The sequence below is a fragment of the Pristiophorus japonicus genome, chromosome 7 (genome assembly GCF_044704955.1).
Source record: "Pristiophorus japonicus isolate sPriJap1 chromosome 7, sPriJap1.hap1, whole genome shotgun sequence".
NCBI classification, from domain to species: Eukaryota; Metazoa; Chordata; class Chondrichthyes; family Pristiophoridae; genus Pristiophorus; species Pristiophorus japonicus.
The window spans coordinates 62978572-62992503 of NC_091983.1; the positions used below are offsets into that span (position 1 = coordinate 62978572).

General features: G+C 42.9%; 1 protein-coding gene across 4 annotated transcripts in view; it reads left to right on the plus strand.

Moving 5' to 3' along the window:
* lpin1a (lipin 1a) overlaps window positions 1-13932 on the plus strand; it is a 127603-nt gene that overhangs the window by 92898 nt on the left and 20773 nt on the right. For 3 of the 4 annotated variants that reach the window (XM_070885007.1, XM_070885010.1, XM_070885008.1), the window contains 5 exons: window positions 4408-4475; window positions 5650-5791; window positions 8807-8955; window positions 9093-9179; window positions 13665-13817. In XM_070885007.1, the coding sequence (XP_070741108.1) occupies window positions 4408-4475; window positions 5650-5791; window positions 8807-8955; window positions 9093-9179; window positions 13665-13817 (599 nt within the window). The remainder of the gene's footprint in view (window positions 1-4407; window positions 4476-5649; window positions 5792-8806; window positions 8956-9092; window positions 9180-13664; window positions 13818-13932) is intronic. The other variant, XM_070885009.1, reaches the window with a different exon arrangement.

Genomic DNA, 13932 nt, shown 5'->3' on the forward strand with positions numbered 1-13932 from the left:
TTTTAACGTGTGATGCGTCGTCCTATGGGGTCGGGTGTGTGTTGCAGCATGTGAATGCCAATGGTCAGTTACAGCCGGTAGCTTATGCCTCCAGAAGTCTGTCTGAGGCAGAAAGGGGCTACGGGATGGTAGAAAAGGTAGCGCTAGCATGTGTATATGCAGTAAAAAAAATGCACCAGTACCTGTTTGGCAGGAAATTTAAGCTGGGGACAGATCACAAACCCCTAACGTCCCTTTTGGCCGACAACAAGGCCATAAATGCGAATGCATCGGCCCACATACAGAGGTGGGCACTTACGTTAGCCGCCTATGACTACACAATTCGGCACAGACCGGGCACTGAAAACTGTGCCGATGCACTCAGCAGGCTACCACTAGCCACCACTGAGGGGGCAGCTGAGCATGCTGCTGAGATGGTCATGGCTGTTGAAGCTTTCGTAAGCGAAGGCTCACCTGTGACAGCCCGTCAGATTAAAGTCTGGTCAAATAAAGACCCGCTACTGTCTTTAGTTAAAAAATGTGTCCTGAATGGGGACTGGGCAGCCACGTACGGAGCATGCCCTGAGGAATTTAAACCCTTTCATAGGCGCAAGGATGAACTCTCGATTCAGGCCGATTGCCTACTGTGGGGAACCCGAGTAGTCATGCCCCAGAAGGGCAGAGAGGTGTTTATCAGAGAACTTCACAATGAGCACCCGGGCATTGTCATGATGGAGGCAATTGCCAGGTCACACGTTTGGTGGCCAGGGATAGATGCAGACCTTTGAATCTTTGTGGGTCACGACTACCGTGGCGCTGCCTAGCACCGGAATGATCTCCTTTGTATATGCCCGTAGCAGTGCGTCAATCGACAATAATTTTGGCCTCCTGGCCTTGGACACCCACAACCTTTCGAACTGTTTGATACTCATCAGGGACTGGCTGGCCCCCGTGTCCAGCTCCATTAGTACTGGGATGCCATTGAGGAGCACTTTCATCATTATCGGTGGCGTCCTGGTATATGAACTGTATATGTGCTCCACATGAACTCGCTGAACTTCAGCTTCCAGCGATTTCCCCCAGTATTCATTTGGCCTCGTAGGGCTTATATCGGACCCGTCCTCCTCGAACATCAACCTGGCTGCAGGCTTCCTGCACATACGTGCCAAGTGACCACTGACGTTGCAGTTTCTGCAGGTACATTGCTGATACCTGCAAGCTCTGGCTGGGTGTTTGCCTCCACACCTTCAGCATGAGCTAGAGGACCCATTGTTGGAAACAAAAAGTCCATTACCAGTCAATCGTCTCTGACTGTCTGTAACTGTCCTTAAGCGCACCATTAACGGGTGTTGATGGCCCCATTACTGGCCGCATTGTCCATTGCGCTGGCATGAATCGCCGTTCAGCTAGCCATTGTCTCTGTTGAATTCCCCCTTTGGATTCAACTACATGCTGGGGCATGTCCGATTGCCCTTGTCTGCCGAGAGAACTGTGTCCCGCGTTAACAATGTTGACTCCCTGGTCGTTTGCAGCATTTGAGCCAAGATTGTTGCCATAAATCATTCTGGTCTCTTCCTTCCCTGAGATAATTGTCTGGGCTATCATAGCTGCTGCTTACAAGGTCAAGTCTTTGGTCTCAATCAGTTTCCTGAAAACCCCAGCGTGCCCGATGCCCTCAATAAAAAAAAGTCTCGCAGCATCTCCGCTCTGCATGCATCTGGGAACTTACATAGGCTCGCCAGTCGCCGGAGATCTGCCACAAAGTCTGGAACGCTTTGCCCTTCTCGCCGCCGGTGCATGTAATACCAGTATCTCACCATGTCCATGCTGCTCGCCGGTTTAAGGTGTTCCCCGATCAACTTACTGAGCTCTTCGAACATCTTTTCCGTCGGCTTCTTTGGCACTAGAAGGTCCTTCATCAGGGAGTACGTCCTGGATCCACAAACCGTCAGGAGATGAGCCCTGCGTTTGTCGGCCGAATCCTGTCCCAACCATTCCTTAGTGACAAAACTTTGCTGTAGTCTCTCAAGAAAGTCGTCCCAATCATCACCAACACAGTACCTCTCTTCTGTGCTGCTAGTGGCCATGCTCGCATGGTTTAAATCCCAGTTTCTTGTCACCAATAATATGTCCTTACTATACAGTATAAATGCACACGAGGCTCATACTTGAGAGAAGATCACTCTGTGACCTGTTACCTTTATTTCCAAGACCTCAAAAGATGAAGGTGGGTGGAGCTTCCCCTTTTATGCCTGAAAGTCCAGTTTAGGAGTGTCTCCCACAAGTTCGCCCCCTGTGGTCAGTGTTCGCAAGGTGTACAACTTAGGTCAGCTTATACGTGGGCTACAATGACAGTTGAATACATGACACCTAATAAACACACAGAAGGGCACAGAACTAGAAAAGTTTTTTTAAAACGAGAAAACCAAACCTGTTTTTATTAAAGGATTTATTTTTAAGGCATTCAACAGTTTCTATAAGATTTTGACAAAACAAACATTTAATTAAAACAGATGTATGTAGTTCAAATGATTCCATGTTGAACGTTCAATTTACCTTTGTCCAGTTCCCTGCACAATATATTGGATTCCCCTGCACAGCACCTTTGGATGCACCTTACAGAGTCATTAGAAAAGTGCAATTCATGCAATAAATCTTAATCTTTTGAAAAAACACAGCAATTTGAGAACTAGGTTGACAGTCGCCATATGAATTGCACATAATTTTAGCATCTAAATGAACTGAATTTAAAATTTGAGATGACACAATGAATAAAAGAAATTTGAGCTGCGTTGTAGACAATGACCACCAGATGGAGCAAGCGAGCTACTTTTTTGAGCAACAGTTTAAAAAGTTTTTTCCCGTTTGATGGTCAATGGAGGAATATTCTTTATCTAAATTTGATTGCTTTTTTTATTTTGATGTTGGAAAACCCAGCAAGATGGTGATGGGAAATTCACCATGTTAGACATCAAATTTATAAATTAGGAGCCCTTAACTGAGACTTGGTTTTACGTGGCTTATTTTCCATATACCGAGGTGAGAATTAAATATTACTTCATATTAATATTTACTACTTAAAAAAAAGTTTCTTTGATGTGTTGAGTTGTTTTAGAATAAGGGGAAACACAACTGCATTTTGGTACATCAAACCTTTTTTCTTGGAATTATCTCCAAAATCATACTGAACTGGATTGGAAAATGGTATTAAGTGACCAATTGATGATCATTGTTGGCAAACTGCAGCTGACTATTTTCTAGCAAAATGATTAGTGTAGAGTGTGCACAAACAAAAGCATTAGATGTTACGATTAGAATCTGCATTAGTTTCCAGCCTTTGCGGTATTAAGCTCACAGCTGCAAAGTCTTGCATTAACATCTGTTGCGAACTCCTATGCAATTAAGCATTGTCCCAAAAACTGCAGGAGTCTTCTTGATCTGCATTACAGGTATCAGTAAAATCATTTTCTTTATCTTCTGACTCACAACATATGCAAAAATGGGAAATATTAGAGTGCAAAGGAGAAGGGAACATTTTAATAAATATTTCAATATATGGAATATCTTTCTGTTAAATGTCCCTTCAAATACTTAGTACAGATTGAACCTCCCTTATCTGGAACTCTCGGGACCTGGCCTGTTCTGGATAAGGGATTTTTCTGGATGAGGGGTGGTCACGTTAAATTGGATGGTACAGGTACTGAGCAAGGGGTAAATATCGGGGCTGGCTGGCTTGGGGCAAAGAGATTGTTGGGGGGGGGGGGGGCAGGGTGATGGATCGCAGGGTCAAGCCAGCGATTGTGGGAGTCGGCAGCGAGAAAGGACTTCAATTTGTTCATGTCGTCGGAGTTCTGCGTATGCGCCACCCGGTGGCTGGGAATGGTTCCAGATGAGGGGTGGTTCCGGATAGGGGCGTTCTGGATAAGGGAGGTTCAACCTGTCGTTTGAAATTCCTTTTATTTAGCAAAAATCCATAAAATCTCACTGATAGTCATAGATCTCAGAAATAATCCCTGTTTTCAATTGCATTTAACTATAATTGTGACGACCACGATCATTAACAATTTGAATGCAGAGCTAGTTGAGGATCTGTGCATAGTCTGGTGATATATGTGGGTGTTGTATTGTTTGTCTCAAAATACTACAGTTGGCATTGGCTAGGATGATTATTAGTAATTGTCAAATAGTGGATTCATTTTTAGCTTATTTTTTTCCAATAGGATATCTTTGTGAATCCATTTTTTTTAATAAACTTCTTGGACGAATGTGGTAATGATACAATAGTGATCCAATACTTTCATTGAACTTTGTAACGGACGTGTATCACATGTATTATTCCCATTTTTATAGATGTAAAGCAGGAAATGTAACCTGTGATTTTTGAAAGATGAAACAGAAGTCTAAACTATTTGTATTACGATGCTCTAGGAACCAGAAATCGAGCAGATTCGAGGTGGGCAGGATACAAGGGAGCAGTCTGCACGTCCTGGAAGCAGGTATTAAGCTGTTGAAATTCTGATTGATTCTTGCTCTTAACTGCATTCCTTAATTTTGTCCTTCTGCCACTGCTGAAGAACTGTTAACAATGTTTCTTTTAAGGGGACATGAACAGGCATTTCAATGTCTCATCGAAGCCTCTGGGACTGAATGTTCTTTCCAGCTTACAAATTACCTGAATACTACTTATAATGTAATACCTGGAGGAATTGATTTTATGTAAATTTCTGCTGTGAATATTTTAAAATGCAATGATGGAAATCTATTAAACCTTCAAACATGTCAATTCATAATACCCTCCAAATTATATACAAGATTAAATTGTTATATTTGGAATAGGAATTCTGCAGTTCTCACGTACCAGGTTTGTCCAACTCCATGTTTTAATATTGCAATGAATAGTTATTATTCTCATACTTTCCCAATCTGCCACCCTGTGCCATATACTAACATTGGAAGAGGGGGAAAATAAGACAGGACACATAGGCCACTGCTTGGTCTTGTCTCAGTAGTGGCCACGAGGAGCTGTGAGAGAATAGTCTGGATTCACTGGCTTCTCAGTCCCCTCCACCAGCCCTTTCCTTCTCTGTGAGGAAACATCTGGCCTCTGCATTGTACGTCATCCCAATGTCATGATTGAGATCGTAAGATTCCGTGTGGGAAACAACAAGCTTAAATTTCTGTCCTAACATCCAAAACACTGTGTATTCATCGCACCACTGAACTGCATCCAGAAATCCTCACATTCAAAATGACCATTTAATGATGTTACACATTTAATGCAAAATCATTTATACACATGTGAGGTAGGCACGCTTCATTGACATGATATTCTGGAACAGAATTGCACAATAGTCTCTGCATTGGTCCAATGGTTTTATTCTTGAAGCAGGGCAATTCTATGTTCTAATGAAACAGTGTGATGTTTGAAACTCTGTCAATTTAATTAAAAAGATGCAGATTTTAAAGTGGAGTTATGGTAGCTGATGGTGACCAACAAGTTAAGAGCAATTCACTAAGTGACGATGTTAGTATGTGAGTTTGATAGACGTCTACACCACCTTTATTTCTCTAATATGATAACATGTATATTTCAACTTGTTATTTTCCTTAAAGAATCAGAATGGACTGTTGTAGCTAGTCAGTACTGTGCTGTGCTTGAACTTCTGTTAGGTTAAAAGATGAATCATCATCAAGTGATGAAGATGTTCGAATGATCCACCAAAACAGTAGCGCAGGCCAGCAAAATCTCAGCCTACCGGCTTTATCCTATATTTCATATGTGAAATCCCTTCGACTCCCCTCCGACCAGCTCGTAAGTTCAACATACTTTATTGGATAGTGTTTGGATATAGTTTCACGTTATCTGTATGAAAATCATGTGATTAGAGATGTAGGTTGCTACCTGCTAACTGTTGTTCCAGAAGTCTACCATCATGTGGCTTGTTTTAGCAATACCTTGTCAAACGATCAGTTTCAGTCCAATACTGTATGTTACACCAAGGTTTCGTGGCTACATTTTGCATTTAATTTGCATTTATAGTGCTACTTAGTTTATGCTATTAAATTCAAACAACTCTAATTTGAAAAGTCTGCCCTGGTCCATACGTTATGTTGCACCTTTGGTAGCAACATGATCCTGTAAACAATGGGCCACTGGGTACAAAGTATCTTGTAGGTCATTACATTACACAGGGTATTAGAAATGCATGAATGCATCCAATACAAGGAGTTTCAATTATTATGTTGATCTGGACTATGACTAAAATTTTATGCTGGTAGCTGTGAAGCGCCTTGGGACATTTTACTATGTTAAAGGCGCTATATAAATACAAATTGTTGTCATCATAGTCGTGGAAATGAGGACCAACTGCAGGAAAATCTGAGTTGTGGCTATTTGAAAGTTTTAGAAACTTTTCCGGTCCGGTGGCATCCAGCTTTCTTGCATTCTGCGCAGTCTTTAAAAGTTTAAATTACTAAAGGGGCAAAATTGCTGTTTTTTATAGCCCTGTTAGTGCCTCCGTGGGGCGCTAACAGGACGCAATGGTGTTTTTGCCCAGGGGAGGGGACCTCTGGGGAAATTGCCCTGGAGGTTTGGGGGGGTGGGGGAGCAGGGGGGGGGGCGCTGTCCTGGCAGCGGTGCGACCCGGGCTGGTGCGTAACTTCCGATGACGTCATCGCCGTGCACGCCAACCTCTCACCGCCCTGCGCCCACAGAGGGAAATTGCCCCATGCGCTGCAAGGCTGACGCGGGCAGATGTCAACGCCAACTTCACGGGTCGCGGACATCCGCTGCCGGGGCGCCCCTTAAAGCGAAGGCCTATAGCGCCCTAGGCCGCCATATTTATTTGTGCCGAAAGTCCCGGCCCCGGAAGGCCTCTGCCCCCAGTCAGGGCGAAGGGCCAATTCCAGGCCTAAATATCTAAATAGAAAAAATAGTTGGAAGCAGCCAACGCGGATTTCAGCAAGAAGACTATGCTCGACAAACCTGAAATGGTGGATGGGGGAAATGCAGTGTGTATGGTGTAACTGGACTTTGAGAAAGTCTTTGTGTGACCACACAGGAGACTATTGGGGAAGATTACGGGGTATAGAATTAGGGGGAGTGGTAGCAAATAGAATTTAAAAACTGGTTAGAATAGAAGAAACCAAGCAGGAATTAAAGACGGGTCTCCAATTTGCTGGAGGTGGGTTGTGGTGTACCATGGAGAGTGTCCAAATTAGCAGGTAATATTAAAATAGGAGGCATGATCCATAATTCTAAGGACCAAGGGAATATTATTAAGATGGTAGAATGGACAAAAAGGTGGTAGATGGAATTCAATTTACATTTTCATTTAAAAAAAATACATTGAGTGAAGGATAACTGGGTTATGTGGAAGAGCAGAGAGATTTGGGGGTTCAGCACCTCCAGTAATTAAGGCCATAAAATAAAAAGCTAATGGAATGCTGGGTTTTATGGCAAGAGGTATAGAACAAAGATGTAGAGATGTGATGGAAAATCTTTATAAAACCTTCGTAAGACCACAGTTGGAAACTTGTGAAGGTTTTGGGCTCCACGCTATAGAAGGACATTAAGCAAAGAGAGAGGGAACAGTGCAGATTCACTAGGATGCTGCCTGTTATGAGGAAATATGAATATCAGGAAAGACTTGGAGTAACTGGGTCTCTTTTCATCAGGACAGAGGCGATTTAAGGGTGATTTGATAATGTTGCTTAAAGTTCTGAAGGGATGAGCCAGATTGTTTCCAGTAGTTGAGGGGTTTAGAATGAGGGTGATAAAGATTGAATGTGAGAGATTAGCAAATGTACTAAAGTTGTGACATGTCAGACCTATTCCAGGAAACTCTGGCACACAACTCCCATGTGAAATCCAGTTTTATTTCTGGTGAACGTTTATGCTCATCAAGTGAGGAATGCCACCATTGGCTCACAACACTTTGTGCAAAAAAATTTTTTGCCCTCCGTCCTAAATCTGTTTCATTTTCTCAGTCTGTCTTGGTATTGAACACTCTCAGGTCAGGCATAAAATAAGCACAATGTTAGGGGTCCCTTTATTTTGCTGCACCAACATGCCTGGACCAGTGCGAATTCTTACACTTCTCACACTATACATCCACAAGAGTGAGATTGCTAATTTAGATGGGCCAGTTTTGTACTGTGGGTCCAGTGGATTTAAACCAAGCCAGTTGTTGTTTGTAGTTATAAGTAACTGCACTCCATTTCATATTATATACAATAAATAAAATGATCAATCTACAGTGCACAAACTGGTCATTTTAAGAGATCACGTGAATCAAAGCTGTTTGATACATAGAAACATAGAAAATAGGTGCAGGAGTAGGCCATTCGGTCCTTCGAGCCTGCACCACCATTCAATAAGATCATGGCTGATCATTCACCTCAGTACCCCTTTCCTGCTTTCTCTCCATACCCCTTGATCCCTTTAGCCGTAAGGGCCATATCTAACGCCCTCTTGAATATATCCAATGAAGTGGCGTCAACAACTCTCTGTGGTAGGGAATTCCACAGGTTAACAACTCTCTGAGTGAAGAAGTTTCTCCTCATCTCAGTCCTAAATGGCTTACCCCTTATTCTTAGACTATGTGCCCTGGTTCTGGACTTCCCCAACATTGGGAACATTCTTCCTGTATCTAACCTGTCCAGTCCCGTCAGAATTTTATATGTTTCGATGAGATCCCCTCTCATCCTTCAAAACTCCAGTGAATACAGGCCCAGTCGATCCAGTCTCTCCTCATATGTCAGTCCTGCCATCCTGGGAATCAGTCTGGTTGTGTTGGTTAATAGACCTGTATTTTCTGATTTACAGAAAAGTCTACAACTAAAGGATGGTCCAAATGATGTAGTGTTTAGTGTCACAACACAATACCAGGGCACATGTCGTTGTGAAGGTACTATCTACCTCTGGAACTGGAATGACAAAATTGTTATTTCTGATATTGATGGAACAATTACAAGGTACGGCTTGATCTGAGCTACTCTCATGTCGTCATGTTTGAACATAGAAATTTGATGTAGAGTCAGTTTGTTTTCCAAGTACAGACTATTTTCTTTCTGTGAAATGCTGAACAAGTTATATTGTTATATTTGCACAGATCTGATGCCTTGGGTCACATTTTACCTACACTGGGTAAGGACTGGACGCATCAAGGCATCGCAAAACTGTATCACAAAGTTAGCCAGTAAGTTTTGTAGTTACTTTTATAGAGGTCTATAATCTTGGATGTTCTTCAGTGTATTTTTTAAGGCACACAGACTATCGCAGCAACTACCAGTTCTGATCCTTGAAACCAGCTAGATGCTGCACAAATAAATCTGAAATGAATAAACCAGTTCCATCTCTGTGGCAACACCTACAGTTTTAAAGAAAGAACAAACTTGGGGGCCGATATTGCCCCTTTCCTTAAGGCCTGTTAATACCGGAAATTAGCGGCTATGTTGCAGAGTGCAGTGGGCACTGACTTTTCGTGAAATGGCTGCCATTATCAAAATTCCGCTCCTGCGGTATCTCAGCGGTGATCTGCTCCCCCTCCCTACTGCTCCACTGCTGTTGATCCGTCCTATGTGCACACCGCAGATGTTCCCCCGATGGTGAAATTCCGCCGAGAAAATTTTCCTCCCGCCTGGCGGTGCCAAAAGCTGCTTTTCTCAGGCGGTGCAGTGAGGCTGCGGCCTTCTGTAATGGTGATGCAGCTCCCATTAAAGGGGAGGACGCATTGCCACGGACGCCATGTTTTTTTTTGTCAGCCGACTGCCAGGTCAGGCCGAAACCTTCCCTGGTGGCCCAGTGGACCAAACTGTAAAAATCGCGAAGGCTCTTCCCTTTACCTGAAGGGGAGAGTCGTGGTTAGCGGTGCTGTGATGACATCATCAGTGCTACGCTGATGACTGACAGCGGCGGACGCTACACCCCGTCCCAACATCCACCCTCTCGTTTGCTCACTGCCGCACTTCTGCCCCCATTATGAGCGACTTCTGGACCGCCGGAAAAAAAAGCCAAAGAACGGAATTTTGCTCAAGAGGCCACCTCATTCACCGCAGCGGCAATTTCGGCCCTTTGGACTTGTATAGTTTCTTGTTTTCAGCATGTCCCAACGCGCTTCACGGCCAGTGAATTATTTTGAAGTGCAGCCACTGTTATGTAGGTAAATGCAGCAGCCAATTTGCACCCAGTAAGGTCCCACAAATGGCAAATGACATAAATGATCAGAGAGTCTGATTTAGTGGTGGTTTTTGAGGGATAATTGATAAAGCCGCAACATTGGCAGAACTCCCCACTTTGAATGGCATCATGGGATCTTTTACCTCAACCTGAACAGGCAGATCGAGCCTCGTTTTAACATATCATCTGAAAGGCGGCGTCTCTGACAATGCAGCACCTGCTCAGTACTCACTGAAGATTATGTGCTCAAGTCCCTGGAGTGCGGCTTGTACCTATGACCTTCTGACTTCGGCATGTGTTCTACCACTGTATGAGGCCAACACTTTAGATCTTCATCTGTGTATATTGCATCAGTTCATGAATTTAGAGATTGAGTAATGGTAATAAGAGAATGTTGGAAGTTTTTTTTGTAGCTGTAAAATCCATTTCTAGAAAACCAGTTCTTCTAACAGACAGTTATTTAGAAGTTTGATAGAAAATCTACAACGTTATTCCCATGATGGCTGCATGGGAAATTGCTCTGCCTGCTGCTATGCACTATAGGCTCGGAAGTTCACCAGTTTGATGCCTGGTGCGTGCTGAGATAGCTGAACCCAACCCTCCAGGGCAACAATGGGCCCCCACAATTTGCCTCTATGCCCTTGAGCTCTGAAAGGAAAAAATCAATTTGCATTGCTATTCCTGGGGGGAAAAAAATTGCTCTGATCCCAATGTGCAACAAAATCATAAACATATTTCTGTTACTACACATATAGGGGTCATTGCCAATTATTCTATCCTCCTGCTGTCCAAGGCCTTGATTACTATCGAGTGACCCTGCTGGACAGGATGTGGCTCAGTTGGAATAGTTTTGTTGATGCCACACTTCCCGCTACTCCCCCACCTACTGTCTAAGCACACTCAACAACAACAACTTGTATTTATATAGTCCCAAGGCACTTTACACGAGTATTATGAGATTTAAAAAATTGACACTGAGCCACATAAGGAGAAATTGAGGCAGGTGACCAAAAGCTTGGTCAAAGACGTAGGTTTTAAGCGTCTTGAAGGAGGAAAGAGAGGTAGGGAGGCGGAGAGATCTAGGCAGGGAATTACAGCGCTTATGGTCTAGGCAACAGAAGGTACGACTAACAATGGTTGAACGATTATAATCAAGGATGCTCAAGAGGGCAGAATTAGAGGAACGCAGACATCTCTGGGGCGGGGGTGGGGGGGGGGGTGGTTGCAGGGCTGGAGGAGATTATGAAGATAGGGAGGGGTGAGGCCACGGATGGATTTGAAAACTAGGATGAGAATTTTGAAATTGAGGCGTTGCTTAACCAGGAACCAATGCAGGTCAGCGAGCATCGGGGTGATGGGTGAATGGGACTTGGTGCGAGTTAGGACACAGGCAGCCGAGTTTTGGATTACCTCTAGTTTACGTAGGGTAGAATGTGGGAGGCCAGTCAGGAATGCGTTGGAATAGTCAAGCATAGAGGTAACAAAGGCATGGATGAGGGTTTCAGCTGAGGCAAGGGCGAAGCACACATGAAGAAAAGCCACGGTGGTGAGGTACGGGAGGCCTGCAATGTCTGTGGAGCCATAACCTAGCAAGCATCAGCATCTCCCGTGAGAGGAGTGGAGAGAAAAAAAGTTCCTTAACATTGCAGCATTAATACATTAAATAGTAAGTGTTATTAAAACAACTTGATCACATTTCCTGTTAAAACAATAACTTTTCTGTGTTTGAATTCCTCATGGTAAATGATGGCAATAGTGGGAAATAAAGCATTTAATTGCATTTTGTACTCTATGGCTGCATTAAGTTCTCTCAAGATAGACATTCTCTACTCAAAACATCAGGACAGGAAATTAGAATGGTTTGTGAGGGTCATAGGTGAGGAAATATTTGGATGTCATGAATAAAGAGGATTATTTAATTCTATTTGAGGTGACCTTGGGCCTCAGATGTTATCCTAACTTTGTATTCTAGTCTTGTAAATAAGGTGAATAGTTTAAATAGGTAAATCAAAACCACTCGACCATTGCCTTGTGTAGAAGATAAATTATAGCGACACAGGTTTAGTGAAAATAAAGCACCTGGACATTCGGACTGTATTACACATGGGCCTGGAATGTGATCATCTATCTTGGTGAAGTTAATAAAACCTTTGAATAGCAGGTCCTGAGAGAAACACATTGTTTACGTAGGTATGAAATAGACTGAAAACCCAGCCTTAAGAATGCTCTGCCATATTCTTGTGACTTTTTAATCTCCTAAACTGACTAGCATTGCACATCCAAATGTGATTTTACCAAATTAATGTCAATTGGAATACAGATTTGCATTTTGGGATACTATCACTACTCCGACCTGAGTTGAAGTTACTCAACCATTTCAGGTAATAGAATTCATCCATGTTCTGGATCTGAAAAGGATGTTGGATACAGGCATTGGCAGGAATAGGGCCTTGGGGTGTTTTGTTATAGTAAAGGTGCTATATAAATGCAAATTATTGTTGTTGAATTTAGCTATTTAAATACTCCCTCCCCTTTTGCAATTTGGGCATGGGTAAGGGAGATCAGAGGAACATGGGAACTGCAGTAGACCATTCAGCCCCTCAAACCTGTTCCGCCATTCAGTTAAATCATGGCTGATCTATATCTTAACTCCATCTACCTGCCTTGGTTCCATTACTCTTACTGCCCTTGCCGAACAAAAATCTATCGATCTTAATCTTGATAATTTATCACCCAGCCTTTTGGGTGAGCAAATTCCAGATTTCCAATTGCTTCCTGATTTCACTCTTAAATGGTCCTGCTCTAATTTTAAGATTATACCCTCTTGTTTTGTATTCCCCATCAGAGAAAGTAGTTTCTCGTATTTACCCTATCAAATTCCTTAATTATTTTAAAACCTCGATTAGATCACTCCTCAGCCTTCTAAACTTAATGCAATATAAGCCCAGTCTATGCAAACTGTCCTCAGGTATCATTCTGGCAAATCTGCACTGCTCTCCCTCTAAAGCTAATGTATCTTTCCTGAGGTGCAGTGCCCAAAACTGAACGCAGTGCTCCAGATAAGGTCTGACCAAGGCTCTATACAACTAAGGAGATACTTCCTCACTCTTGAATTCCAACCCCCTTGGGATAAAGGCCAACATACCATTAGCCTTTCTGATTACTTTTTGCAACTGTGCATCAGTTTTTAGTGATGTGGAACCTCCCTTGAGTGACAGGAAATTTAACAATCTTGGACAAATACCCTGGTAGACACTGTATTAAACTACAATGGAACTAGGCAGGAAGAGAGCGCACAGAACTTGCTTAGGCTATCACTGTCTTCCAGTCAATTACAAAGTTAAAAATAAAGATATGGCAGCAACTTTTATATATGCACAAGGCAGGGATCAGAATTGTCCCTGTCCAATCAGCTGCAGGATATTCATGGCCTGGGAAATCAATAAAATGCAATGGCTGAATATCTAATCATTGAGTGCTGTAAATATTTTATTTTCCTCTGCAGAAATGGGTACAAGTTCCTGTATTGCTCTGCACGTGCTATTGGGATGGCTGATATGACTCGAGGATATTTGCACTGGGTTAATGAAAAGGGAACAGTGTTGCCGAAAGGCCCTTTGTTGCTGTGTCCCAGTAGTGTGTTCTCAGCATTGCACAGGTATCGTTCTTTTTATTGCTTTTATTAATGTCTTCTTTTTCAATTCCATGTTCCAATTTCATGTAAATGGATCTTTACAGTAGCCATTGTGATTCATGCTGAAAATCAAGGCCCC